This window comes from Carettochelys insculpta, chromosome 7 (assembly GCF_033958435.1).
Source record: "Carettochelys insculpta isolate YL-2023 chromosome 7, ASM3395843v1, whole genome shotgun sequence".
In the NCBI taxonomy this organism is placed as follows: domain Eukaryota; kingdom Metazoa; phylum Chordata; order Testudines; family Carettochelyidae; genus Carettochelys; species Carettochelys insculpta.
In genome coordinates this window covers 51549795-51564624 of record NC_134143.1, presented here as the reverse complement: position 1 = coordinate 51564624, position 14830 = coordinate 51549795, and the positions used below count along the sequence as shown (strand labels likewise).

At 41.1% G+C, this 14830-nt stretch overlaps 1 protein-coding gene across 4 annotated transcripts in view; it reads left to right on the top strand.

Moving 5' to 3' along the window:
• The window catches only part of DOCK1 (dedicator of cytokinesis 1), a 620618-nt gene that overhangs the window by 431297 nt on the left and 174491 nt on the right, over nt 1–14830 (top strand). For all 4 annotated transcript variants that reach the window (XM_075000462.1, XM_075000464.1, XM_075000465.1 and 1 more), the window contains one exon: nt 11016–11116. In XM_075000462.1, coding sequence (XP_074856563.1) covers nt 11016–11116 — 101 coding nt within the window. The remainder of the gene's footprint in view (nt 1–11015; nt 11117–14830) is intronic.

Here is a 14830-nt window from a genome sequence, read left to right as displayed (position 1 = left end):
GCTGGTTTTGTGTTGGTGGGATACCCCAGAACAGTCAGTTTTGGAGTTAACACTACATTAAAGTACATGAAGCAGGTCCCAGTTTTAGAGCCATTGTTTCAGGCTGTCTGCAGACTCAGACACGTGGGGAAGAACCATACTTGCAAAAGCAAAAGCTGTGATTTTGTTCTAATCATGTGATTGATTCCAGGAGCTGGGAAATTAAGCACAAGCCTGTAATGCTTGTACTGTAACCACCAGCCCAGTTTGAGAACTTTCAAATGTCCAGATGCAACCGCTGCAACTAAGGAACATCTGAAATCTAAAATTACTGCAGTATCCCTCCTGTGAGATCACAATTAAAAATAATTCATCTTTTAAGAAGATTGTAAAACTAATGAGTCAAAACTGTGAGATTAGTGTGAGACACATGGACAAGGGAAATAAACACTAGGACTGTATTTAAATTCTTCAACTAAGGATGTAAACTTTGTAGTGTATAGGTATATTCTGCACTTATAGGTGTCTGTGGGGTCTCCAAAATGTCATCTGAGAGCACCATGCATTCAGATTTAGGTCACCATCTGACTTGAGCACTAGGCTGCAACTTCCTTTCCATGTTGGATGTGTATTTGTGAAAGCAATGACTGAATTAGAAATGGCATCATACCTCATTCATAGGTTTATTGACTAAGGCCAGAAGGAATCATTATAGCCATCTAGTCCGACTATTTCTACAACATAGGGCCATAGGATTTAATTGAATTAATTGAACTGGAACAGGACTTTTAGAAAAACATCCCATCCTAATTTAAAAATTGCAAAACACTGCAGTCCTTAGTAAGTCATTCCAATGATTAATTCCTCTGACTTAAAAATTTGCTGTGTATTTCCAATCTGGATTTGTCTAGCTTCAATTTCCTGCAAGTAGATCTTGTACTTTTGTCTGCTAGGCTGAAGTGTCTATTACAAAATTGTTGTTCCCCAGGAAGGTACGGTACTTCTAAACTGTGCCTACACTTAACCTTTTCTTTGTTTAAACAAACAGCCTCAAAAGACCTCAGTCATTAAAAGAGCTGATTTCCCGTAGTTTAATTGTTCTCAGGGTTCTTCTTTGAACTATTTCCAATTTATTGACATTCTTCTTGAATCATGGACACCAGAACAGGACACAGTATTCCATTAGGGGTTTTCTCCAGTGCCAAAAACATAGGTAATTTATAACCTTTCAACTCCTTCTTGATTTTTTATGTCCAAGGATTGCATTAGCCACTTTTGGCTACAATGGTGCACTAGAAGCTCCTAGTCAGCTGTTTATCTACCGTGACCCTCACATCTGTTTCAGAGTCACTGCTTTGCAGAGTGGAATCTCTCATCCCATAAGGATGGCCTACCTTCTGGGTCCTAGATTTATGACTTTACATTTCAGCATATTAAAAACCATTTTGTTTGCTTGAGCTCAGCTTACTAAGTGATCCCCCAATCTTTGTGTCATCTACAGATTTTGACAATGATGATTACATGTTTTCTTTCACGTCACTAATAAAAACATGAAATAGCATAGCAACAAGAACTTATTCCTGTTGGACCCCACTTAGAAATATAACCACTTGAGAATAACTCTATATAAACTTACATTTTGAAATGTATTAATTAACTAGTGTCTGTATTTGTGTCATCTTTTCCAAAATATTTTACTTTGATTCTTCATTTTCTCCCCAGAATTTAGTTTCTCCTCTGCAATTTATCTTGTGCTTCCATTAGGTTCTCTGCCTCTCTCATATACATGTAGTACTCATGCACACCAGAGGTGGAAAAAGTTCCCAAAAAGTTGCTTGAGTAAAAGTACAGCTGCTTTTGGGTAAGGGTTGTACTTAAGTACCAGTCACCAGTGTCCCTGTGGAAAACTACTTGAGTAAAAGTGCACATGCACATGCACAAATCACATCTTTATTGTACTCAAGTACCCAGAAGTGAAAGCAGTGTTACTTTTACACAAGCAACATTTGGGGTACTTTTTCCACCTCTGGCGCGCGCACACACGCACACACATACACACACACCTTTGATATTTCTTTATATTTCCTTTTAATCTTTTCATAGTTTTCTTCTACTTTTGGATTGTGCATTTTTTTTCCTTGGTTTGTTAAATCTGCTAGGTCCCTTCTGAGTGTTCTGCTCATCACCACAACAATAAATGTCTCAAATGCTCAGGTACTCTTTTTTTTCCTTCTCAAAGTGAAGGGTCTCAGTATAGTTCCCCATGTCTTATTCTTGAAAATTATCACAAACCTTAAAGGCCTCTTTTCCACTCCCTTTCTTACTAGCACTCTCTGGCTATGGCCACACTTGGCCAAACCTTCGACATGGCCATGCAAATGGCCAAATCGAAGAATACTATTGAGGCTCAGAATTGAATATTCAGGGATTATTAGCATTCGCATGCTTCCAGCCACAGTGCTTCGAAAGGGCCGCTTTTGAACACTCACGGCTACATGGGGGTCCTTTTCAAAAGGACCCCGCACATTTCGAAATCCCTTTATTCCTTTTCAGCTGAGAGGAAAAAGGAGATTTCAAAATGTGCGGGGTCCTTTTGAAAAGGAACCCTGTGTAGCCGTGCTGAGCTGCGCATGTTTGAAAACGGCACTTTCGAAGCGTGGGCACTGGAAGTGTGCAAATGCTAATGAAGCACTGAGTATTCAATTCAGTATTCAATTCAGCGCCTCATTAGTATTCTTCAATTTGGACGTTTGCATGGCCATTTCGAAGGTTTGGGCAAGTGTAGCCACAGCCTCTCTGGGGAACTCACACATCAGTTCTTCCAGGTGGTCCGAGTCAGTTTCACTCTGCTGCCATTCTCTGTGCCTGAAGAATTGCTGTGTGGGCACATAAACCAGTACAATGGAAGGACAGCTTCTTCTTTTGAGTAAAAGTAAAAATGCTGTTCAGTGTAGGAAATGCCTCAGCCTGCCATTTGTGACACTCATTTTGGCTAATTTTAGTATTTCAGTAGGTTTATTTGCAATGAGATAATTCATAAATTGTCTTACATCAGGTGTAAGGAGGAGACTAAAGTGTCCATAGTGAAAATTACACTTGTATTCTGACTTACTGGGTTATATTCTTGTGCCATGGTCATAATGTAGCTTGGGGCTGGCAACCAAAATAGCAAGAAGAGCCGTATTTTTTTGAATTTGGAAAAAACTCAGTAATTCAAGAGCTGCAATGCACGTGAATATGAGATGGTCCTTAATAAATAACATCAAACCATACTTTTTGTAACCCCTGTTTTAAGAACAGCACACACAATGATTTGAAATGTGACACATTTTACTGCAGGATGTTCAGACTTTTTACATATTCTCTTTCCTCATACTTTACAAGTGTGTGTCCATAACACTATCTTCCTGACTTACACTTCCGAACCCACCTTAATTATGCCAATTTTACTATGTTTAATTTCAGTTTTCTTTCTTAAAATGCGTGTTGCCCTTCACAGAAGGAATACCACAAGCTTCCTTTTCCTTTTCAAAATTAAGACTTTATTAACAACATGATCAAAACACTGATACAGTATCATATCCCACAACGTGATATGAGTTGTTTCTTGATGGGCGTTTAGACGGTCACTGTTTATTGAAAATAATGAGTTTTGTTTTTGTTTTTAATTGCAATTATAGTGTCAGGAGCCATAAAGAAGTCCTTAAAAAGCCGCATGCTGCAGACACTTGATGTAGGTGGAAAAAAAAATCCCTCTTCTCCTCCTTAGTATGCAAAAAACATCTATGTTATTGATAAGTGTTGGTGCAAAATGTGTACACATAAAACACAGAGAAGAGTTTAGTGTAAGACCAAAGTAAAATAACATTAAGGTAATTTTGCACTTTATTCTATTGTTAAAGATTAATAAGCAAAAGGAATATCATTCTAGCTTTTAGGCATATCTGACTCTGTTACAGACTCTATAATAAGACTCCTTCCCAGGGACTATCATGCATTTCTTTTATTTCTAAGTGACAGTGTTGCAGCAGGCATCTGGTCTATCTATTGTGACAAAGTCCCTTGTCAGCCCCTGTGGGTCCCTGCGCTTCCTGGAGGTTCTCTGTTGCCTCAGAGACTCACGGAGGCCCCTTATCTGCCCAGGCCTTTCCAGAGGCAGGAGTCTCTGCTTAGCGAGCCATCCTCATCATAGGCAAGTCCAGAATGGGGAAAATAAAGCCAGTCCCCTTGCAGGCCCGTGCCTGCTCCAGTGGAGTAATCCCTCTGGGGAAGGGTGGGGGGAGTCCAGACTGTGGCCCAGGGTCCCTACGAGGGCAAGAGGCAACTGGCAGGGCCTTCACCTGTGGCCCAAAGTAGTAACCTCACCCTGGGCCACTTCACCCACCGCTTCCCTGTGGTCTCGTCTCGTCTCGCCTCGCCTCGCCTCGCCTCGCCTCGCCTCGCCTCGCCTCGCCTCGCCTCGCCTCGCCTCCTGCTCTGCTCTGCTCTGCTCTGCTCTGCTCTGCTCTGCTCTGCTCTGCTCTGCTCTGCTCTGCTCTGCTCTGCTCTGCTCTGCTCTGCTCCTCCAGTGCACCTTCCAAAACCTTCCCCCCTGCTACCAGATGGGGAGCCTTTTATAGGGATCACAGGGTCCAGCTGACCAATGAGGGCTTGGGCCTAGTCAGGGAGCAAAAAAGCATTGGCCCACGATCCAGTATACTGTCCTTCTAGAAGGTTCCTGAAGCTTCCAGGTAGGGGTCTGCCACACTATGATATGTCAGTATGTGTATTATGCTAATCACAATAGTATCAGAATGTCTTAAGAAAATCCGAGCAAGTATGCTATACTTAGAAATTCCTTTCTTGCTGTGTATGTGTTATTTCCCCTTAGTTGTGAAAGAGATGTGTCAAAGAGAGAGGGTCTTTTGTTCTATTCAGATGTTGATAAGACTGGGAAAAAAAATCCCTCTTCTCCTCCTTAGCATGTAAAACATCTGGAACAGATCTGGATGGTAAACAGCAAGCTGAATCTAGGTTGTCAGTACTTGAATTCAGAGTTAAGTGTTTCTTGCTCTGAGCAGCTTTCTACCTTGTGGTAGGGTCAGTCTTGATCCTGGGCCCCAGGTCCTACGTTCAGTTCACTGGCCCTGCCATACAAACTCTGTTACCCCTGCAGCGGTAAGGGGTTGGTCTGGGGGGAACCCAGTCCCCATCCATCCATTCTGGGTTCTGGTCCAGGGACCCTGGATGGCCTGTACTGGCAAGGGCTGACTTCCTTTGCCCTTGCCCCTGCAGTACTTCTCACTGGGCCACTTCCCCAGACGTTTCCCCTCTGGTTCCTCCTACCAGTAGTGGTAGCCATGGCAACAAGTCCCCTCCTTTGTGTGGTTCCCCACAGTCTCTGGTTGAACTTCAGTTCCCCTGGACTGGGACAGCCCAGCCCCCTGGGGTTGATGCGGCTCTTCTCTTCTTTTGCATCCTCTGGTGTTCCTCCAAGTCTCCTTCCCTCTCCTCACTCATCTTCAAACTTTCCTTAACCACCCTTCCTTTGCCCTGCCTGCAGAACGCCTTATAAAGGTAGCCCTGAGTGGCATCAGCTGACCCTAATTGATTTAGGGCAGCCTGCTCCTCAGCTGCTCCCACGCTGATTGTCAGCTCCATCTCTGCCCTGTTTTCACTCCTGTCTTTCCTCCCCTGACCACACCCTGCCACAACCTACTTTGTGGGTAATATTCATGTAGGGACCAAAATTGTTGCTTGTGTGGTTGGCAATTCTGCATGTGCTGGGGTGAGAGAAAGCAAAACTGTATTGTGGAGTTACAGGCTGCTGCTACGCTAACATTCTGTCGTAGGTGCCACGGTAACAAGGCAATTAGAAGCAGGCTAATAAGGTGCTAACTTGCATATTCAGTATCTTATTAGCATAATAGCAGCCATGCAAATGCATGCAAAAGCCATGCAAAAATGAAGCCATGCAAAAATGCTGCTTCAAATTGCAGATTGACAGTGAAAATGGGGGCAGCTTCGAAATAAGCACCCCGCTTCGACATTCCCTTATTCCCACAGAACTAGATTGGAGCAAGGGAATGTCAAAGTGGGGTGCTTATTTTGAAGCTGTCCCCATCTTCACTGTCAATCTGCAATTCAAAGTCTGTTCACATGGCCACCATTATGCCAATGAAGCACTGAATATGCACGTTAGTACCTCATTAGCCTGCTTCAAAGTGCCTCGTTACCATGGCACTTGTGACGGGAGAATGGTAGTGTAGCACCAGCCACAATCAGTATGACCTATGGAATTTCCAGAGCTATTTAAAGAACTTTAAGTGAAAACTATTCATTGGAGCATTGCCCCTTTCAGGTACTGAGAACACTGGATCTGTTTTTAGAGGGAAAAAAGCTAATAAACTCTGAGGGTAAGATTCCAGTATATCTCAAAGAAGTGACAGTGATAATCAGAAGTGATAATCTTCCTCATTACAGGCCTGCCGTTACATTTTTGATAGACAGGCATGGCTTGCCTAGGTGAGAAATGTGCACCTATTTAACTTAAGGTGTAATTTTAAACCAATTTAGTTAAACTGGTATAACAAGTTACATGAAAGCACCTATTTTGAGTTAACCCAACCTTATTTCCATTCATTTTCAATAGCTTAGAAATCAGTTTCAGGTGAACCACTGAAATCAATGTAAGTGTTCATGCACCATTTTGCTCCAGTGTAAGTAAATTAGCATAAAGTCACATCATCATCATCAATAACCGTGGGCTCAGTGCCCGTTGGTGTCTGATGCCTCTCTCACTATTTCCTTCCATCTTTCCCTGTCCAGTGCCGAGTGACTTAGTTTCTGTAGACTAGCTCCCTACCAATCTACTATATCATCTATCCATTCTCTGTGAGGTCTGCCTATCCTATTCAAACCGTCCATTATGCCGAATACCAGGGTTTTGATTTTTCATTCATTGTTCATTCTGCAAATATACCCAAATAGTTGTAGCTTCCATTTTATAACCTTCTGCAGCAGGTTTTCTTTCTGCTGTATCTTCCTATATAATTCCTCATTGGTGACCTGCATCCATCCTAGACTCAGAATCTTTCTATAACAATTGCTTTCGAATGCTTTCGAATGCCAATATTCTCCTTTTGAATCTTTCATTATCACCCAAGTCTCACATCCATACAACATGCACGTTTTCAAGATGCTAAGCTTTGTTCTTAAGCTAATCGCTTTGCTTTTCCAGATCTTATCCATCACCTTCAAACTTGCTCTTGCTTTTGCTATTCTAGTCGCTATTTCCTTCTTACAATCTAGATCATACATTATGTTGTTCCCCAGGGCTGCGTCTACACGTGCACGCTACTTCGAAGTAGCGGCAGTAACTTCGAAATAGCGCCCGTCACGTCTACACGTGTTGGGCGCTATTTCGAAGTTGAAATCGACGTTAGGCGGCGAGACGTCGAAGTCGCTAACCCCATGAGCGGATGGGAATAGCGCCCTACTTCGACGTTCAACATCGAAGTAGGGACGTGTAGACGATCCGCGTCCCGCAACATCGAAATAGCGGGGTCCTCCATGGCGGCCATCAGCTGGGGGGTTGAGAGATACTCTCTCTCCAGCCCTTGCGGGGCTCTGTGGTCACCGTGGGCAGCAGCCCTTAGCCCAGGGCTTCTGGCTGCTGCTGCTGCAGCTGGGGGTCCGTGCTGCATATACAGGGTCTGCAACTAGTTGTTGGCTCTGTGTATCTTGCACTGTTTAATGAAAGTGTGTCTGGGAGGGGCCCTTTAAGGGAGCGACTTGCTGTTGAGTCCGCCCCGTGACCCTGTCTGCAGCTGTGCCTGGCTCCCTTATTTCGATGTGTGCTACTTTGCCGTGTAGACGTTCCCTCGCTGTGCCTATTTCGATGTTGGGCTGAGCAACGTCGAAGTTGAACATCGACGTTGCCGGCCCTGGAGGACGTGTAGACGTTATTCATCGAAATAGCCTATTTCGATGTCGCAACATCGAAATAAGCTATTTCGAAGTTGGGTGCACGTGTAGACGTAGCCCAGATGTGTGAACTTCTCAACATTTTCTAGTTCAATGCCATTGACTCTGATCTTCCTTCCTATTTCCTTATCTCCAAATACCATTGTTTTTGTTTTACAATGTTCATAATCAGTCCGTACCACTTTCCATCTTCATTTAACACCTGCACCGTTTTCACTAGCTTCTCCTCATCTTCCTCAATGACAACTATATCATCCGCGAACCTCAAGTTGTTAATTCTTTTCCCGTGCACAGATACCTCTTCTACCTCTTCCTTGATCTTGTCCATCGCTCTCTCCAGATGTGCAATGAAGATACTTGGTGATATTGGATCTCCTTGTTTCGTACCTCTACTTGTTTTAAACCAACTTCCCAACTCCCTGCATGTTCTCACTGCTGTCTCTGCATTGTCATTGACATCCTTCAACAACCTTATCAGTCTGCTATCCACTCCATATGACTCCAACACCGCCCAAGTCACTTTCTGATCTTTACTGTCAAATGCCTTTTGACGAAGCAAGTGTATACGTTCTTGTTCTTTCGTCGAGCTTTTTTCGCTATCAGTCTTAGTGCCAATATCTACTGTATGGTACTTCTATCTTTTCTGAACCCCACTTGCACGTCTGCTATATGTTCTTCTATCTGCGATCTTAGTCTCTCTGTCAGTATCATCAGCAGCACCTTGCCTAGGTGACTCCTTAGGGCAATCATTCTATAGTTATTGCACTCCAATGTACTTCCTTTCTTGGGTATTTTCACTAGCACAGATCTTGTCCCTTCCTTAAGCACCTTCCCTTCTTTCCATGCTATATTACATAGTCGGTGTATTTCCTGAATCATGCTTCCTCCACCATATTTGATCATCTCTCCTGTGATCTTATCATTTGCAGGGCTCTTGTTGTTTAGTCGTTTCACTGCTTTTTCTACGTCCTCCTTCAAAATATTGGTCTCGCACTTGATGTTTGGCAGAGATATCTCTTTCAGTTCTTCAGTTAGTGTCTCTGAGACACTCGGGTCCAACTGTGCTTTGTATAGGTTGGTGCAATATCTCGTCCATCACTGCACAATCTTCTCCCTGTTCATGAGCACTTCTTCATTCTCATCTTTGATTGCCATCTGCTTTGGTTGCCATTTTCTATTAAAATTCCTAATTGTCTTATACACCTCACTTGTCGTACATTCGCTGTAATGCCTCTCTGTGTTTTCACATTGCTCCTCTAACCATTTCACCTTATCCTTTCTGGCTGCTTTCCTTACCTGATTGCATTTCACCCTATATTGCTGTTCTGCCATCTCAGAGACATCTCTTCTGATCTTCAGCACTCTCTTCTCTTGAACCGACTTCGGTGTCTCCTGGATAATCCACTTCTTATTGATCTTTTCTTCTTCTGGAACAGTCTGATCAATTGCCTCTTCTATAGCAATGGCTATCCCTGAGACTCTCTTATCTAGGTCTTCCTCTGTGGTGATATTCTTAATCTTCTCTTTGAGCATTGCTCTGTATGGATTCCTTGTTTCTTTCTCACATAGCCTCGCCACATCTCTTCTTTTCTTAAACTGTGTCTTACATTTTCTTTTGAGTTTTATCTTGATATTTGCAATCACTAGACTGTGGTCTGAGTCTGTAGACCCCACCCAAGCACTGTAGCCCCTATTCCCTGTTTATTTGACCCCATTCTGAAATATCTGTTTAGGAACAGGCACTCTTCCTCATAGACTGAGGTTTACAGAATTTGAAATAGGCTGTCTGCTGTTTTGAAGTTATTTGCAAAGTTACTTTAGAATAGCTGCCATTAGATCCCGGGTCAGATCCCAAGGGAGGCAGATGCAACCTGTAAAAAGAAAAACTGTCTGACTTAGAGGATTGGAGTAATAGAAATGGGATGATATTCAATAGTACAAAGTGCAAGTTCATGTGTTTAGAAATTAATATAAAAAAATTCAGCAATAAACTAGAGACTCGTCAGTTAGTGACAACAGAGGAAGAGAAAAGCCTTGGTGTATTTGTTGATCATGAAGCAACTATGAGTTACCAATGTCATGTAGCCATAAAAAAGGCAAATGTGATCTTAGGACTTATGAGGCATGGTATTGTCATGAGAGATACAGGCTCGATACTAGGCATTGATAAAATTTCATCTGGAATACAGTGTACTGTTTTGGTCACCCAAGTTCAAGAAAGATGGCTTCAAACTGGAACAGTGACAGAGATGGGCTATTAGGATGAACAGCTGAATGAAGAACCCATCTTTGGACAGGAACTACAAGAGTTTGGCTTGTTAACTTAGCAAAATAAATGCTGAGGGTGAGATATGATGGCTCTTTATAAGTACCTCAAGGGTGGGGGACAGTACCAGAGAGAGAGAATTCTTTTAAAAAAGAAAATGTTGGCACAAGAACAAATGAGTATAAACTAACCATGAATATGTTTAACATGTAAATTAGACTTCGAAGTAGCCGGGGTCCTTTCAAAAAGGAGCCCCGTCTGGATGAGCCGCACGGCAGCAAGCCACGTCAATTTCGAAGTGCCGCGGCTGCCCGCATGCTAATGAGGCGCTGAATAGGTATTTCAGTGCTTCATTAGTAAACTTCGAAATGGCCATTTGCATGGCCATTTCGAAGTTTTGGGATAGTGTAGACACGACCTTTCTGTCACACATGCTCTGTCTCATGCATATCTATATTTATATCTATATCTATATAGATATGAAATTATATATGTTTATATGTAAAATACATACAGACTAGTGCATTCATATTTCATTGTGTCTGAATGATAAAAATGTTTGATTTTATGCAAACAGTCCATATTTTTTCATTAAAATATGAACAATATATAAAAACATCAAGAAGTCCTGCGACAGCTAATAGACTAACAATACGTAGGTACACTAAGAGCTCTTCCAGAAGAGGCTGTCCATTTTTTTTCTACTAATACGTGCCTATATTGTTTATTTTAAAATGTTATGTAGGCGTGCAGAACACTTCCGAGATTTAATAGTATTTATTCTTTTCATCTCTCTGTTTTTCAGCTTTGGAACAACTACTTCCACCTGGCTGTTGCTTTTCTTACACAAGAATCTTTACAACTAGAGAATTTTTCAAGTGCTAAAAGGGCCAAAATACTTAACAAGTAAGTCCGATTTCCAATACAAAATGATGGGTAAGAACTTGAGAAACTAGTAACATAATTTTACTTCAGTTACTCAGATAAATTCATTACAAATTTAGACATAATTGTGATATAATGAAATGCTTGTTTTAAAACTATGAATCACATATAGTATATGTTTCTAATGATGAATCAAGATCTGAAGTGGCTTATGCTGCAATATGTTCATAGTTAAGATATTCAGAAGTACGAACATGTGCTAAAAGTAGAATTTTTTAAAAGCTTCTTTGGGTTTGTGCTTATTCTAATCTCATTTTACTTTTATTTTTTATTGCCTAATTCCTAAAGGCCTTTTACAGTGGAACTTCATAACTACAGTCAGTGTCACTGTGATATCCCACAAGAATGTTTTGTTGCATAACAGCAGATTTGCATGGTTTCCTGTTTAAAAGGGATTACCTGGCCTGTCTCTGAACATGAAATTGGAACTGTGTGAATTAAGTTTTAACTTTCACAGAAGACAAAACTTGTCAAAAGGAGAAGACATAAATATTTGGGAACCTAGAAGATTTGCCTGCCATATTTCTGCCTCCATTTAAAAGAAAATTAGGGGTAATATGCCCTTACTGCATGACTAAGCTAGAGACAATAAAAATGAATTCAGTGATTTTAAGTCACTAGAATCATAGGACTGAAAGGGATCTAGTTCAATTCCCTGCACTCATAACAGGACTAGTCGTTATCTAAATTGCACCAGTAGGTCTTTGTCTAACATGCTCTTAAAAATCTCCATTGATGGAGATTCGACAAACTCCATAGGCAATTTATTCCTGTGCTTAACTACTATGACAGTAAGTCTTTCCTGATGTCCAACCTAAACCTCCCATGCTGCAATTTAGGCCTATGCCCAGAGTTTAAAGAGAAGAATTTTTCTCCCTCTACTGAGTAATACCTTTTAGGAACTCCAGAATGGTTATCATGTCTGCTTTCTGTCTTCTCTTTTCCAGGCCAAAGAAAAGTGATTTTTTCAGATGTTCCCCATAGGTCAGATTTTCTAGATCTTTAATCATTTTTGTTGCACTTCTCTGGTCTTTCTCTAATTTGTCCACCTCTTTGAGAAGTTGGAGAAGAAAGGGAGATTCCAGATGACTAGAAAAGGACTGTTACTTGAAAAGTGGTGCCCAGAACTGGACCCAATACTCCAATTGAGGCCTAATCAGTACAGAGTAGAGCAAGAGAATGACTTCTTGTGTCTTGCTTATGACACTCCTGCTAATACCTCCCAGAATTACATTTTTTTTTTTGCAATAATGTTCCACTATTGATTCATAGCCTATGTCTACACATGCCACTTCTTCCAGAAGTGGCACAGTAATGAGCTGTCCAGAATATGCTAATGAGGCACTGATGCAAATTTTCCATGCCTCATTAACATAACAGCATGTGGTTCAGAGTCTGGAAGAAGCTCTTCCAGACTCCAAAGTACCCGTGCAGATGCCTGGCCCACAGGCATCTTCTGGAAGAAAACCCTGCTTCTGGAAGCCCCTTCTTCCTCAAAATTTTGAGGAAGAAGGGGCTTCCAGAAGAAAGTTTTCCTTACAGAAGATCCCCGTGGACTGCGCATCTGCACGTGAACTTTGGAGTCCGAAAGAGCTTCTTCCAGACTCCGCACCACATGCTGGTATGCTGATGAGGCACAGAAAACTTACATCCGTGCCTCATTAGCATCTTCCAGATAGCTCATTACTGTTGTAGACACAGCCATAGGGTATGGCTACACTGCAAAGTTATTCCAGAATAGCTTATTCTGGAGTTGTAACAGTTTGCTCACCTTGGTAATATTTTCTGATTTGTCAACCTTGATTACTATTTTTAGTTCTCTGTGCCTTAAATATTGAGTCTGTTCTGGTATAGCTATGATCTGAAGAAGTGGGTCTGTCCCACAAAAGCTCATCACCTAATGAGTTATTTTATTAGTCTTTAAAGTGCTACTGGACTGCTTTTTTTGTTTTTTTTTAATTTTGGAGTTGTTATTCCAAAATAAGATATTCCAGAATAACACGTCTACACTACAGGGAAGCTCCAGAATAAGCAAAATATATTCCAAAATAGTGTGTCTGCACACAAGAGAGCCTATCAGGGGCTCTAATCCAAAATACTATGTCTGCAGAGCAGAATTATTTTGGAATAAGCTACTCTGGAATAGTTTATTTCGAAATAGGTCCTATTCTCTGTTTACACAGCCTCTATTCCAAAATACATATTTTTGAATAGGTGCTATTCCTCATAGAAGGAGATTTACCAAATTTGAAATCAGCTGTCCACTGTTTTGGAATTATTTCAAAATCGTGGTTGCATTGTGTAAACACTCACAAAATTATTTCTGAATAGCAGCCATTTTTCTGAAATGACTTTGCTGTGTATACATGCCCATATTTACCTTGTGGTCCACTTTGTCCTCCAGATCTCTTTCTGCACAACTCCTTCCTAAACACGCATTTTCCATTTTCAGTGTGTGAAACTGATTGTTCCTTTCTAAGTGGAGTAATTTGCAATTGTCTTTTTTTGACTTTCATCCTAATTACTTCAGACCATTTCTCCAGTTTGTCCAGATCATTTTTGAATTTCAATTCTATCCTCCAATTTACTTGCAATCCCTCCCAGCTCGGTATCATCTGCAAACTTTATAAGTGTATTCTCTCTGCCATTATCTAAAACATTAATGGAGATATTGAACAGAACGAGACGCAGAACTGATACCTGTGGCACCCCACTCTATATGTCCTTCCTCTGTGACCATGAACCATTGATAACTACTCTTTGAGAGCAGCTGTCAAACCAGTTATGCGCTCATTTTGTATTAGCTCTATCTAAGTTGTATTTTCCTGGTTTGTTCATGAGAATATCATGAGAGACAGTATCAGAAGTTTTAGTGAAGTCAAGATATACCGTATCTACTGCTTCCCTCCCACCCCCATCCACTGGGCTTGTTAAAGAGAGCTATCTTGTTGGTTTGACATGCTTTGTTTTCGACAAATCCATGCTGACTCTTCCTTATAACCTTATCTTCCAGATGTTTGCAAATTGATTGCTTGTTTACTTCTCTGTTACCTTTCAGGGTACAGAAGTTAAGCTGACTGGTCTGTGATTCCCTTTGTTATCCTAATTTTCCTTTGTATATGTTGACAATATATTTGCCCTTTTTTAGTCTTCTGGAATTTCCCTGTCTTCCACAACTTTTCAAAGATAATAGCTGATTTGTCAGATATCTCCTCAATGAACTTCTTGAATATTCTAGGATGCATTTAATCAGACCTTCATGACCTGAAGATATCTAATTTGTCTAACTAATTTTTAACCCATTCTTTCCCTATTTCATCCTCTGATCCTACCTCATTTTTAACAGCATTCACTATTTTAGTTGACCAGTCACCACCAACCTATTTGGTGAAAACTGCAGCAACGAGTAATTAAGCACCTCTGCCATTTCCAAATTTTCAGGAATTATTTCCCCCACCCTTTATGAGTACTGGTCCTAACCTGTCCTATGCCTTCCTCTTGCTTCTAATGTATTTGTAGAATGTTTGTCATTCTTTATGTTTCTAACTAGATTCATTTTGTACCTTGCCCTTCTAATTTTCTTCCTCTGTATTTTGTATTATTTGTTTATATTAATCTTTTCTAATTTTACCTAGTTCTCACTTCTTGTAAGGCACACTTGTATTTTTTTTTATT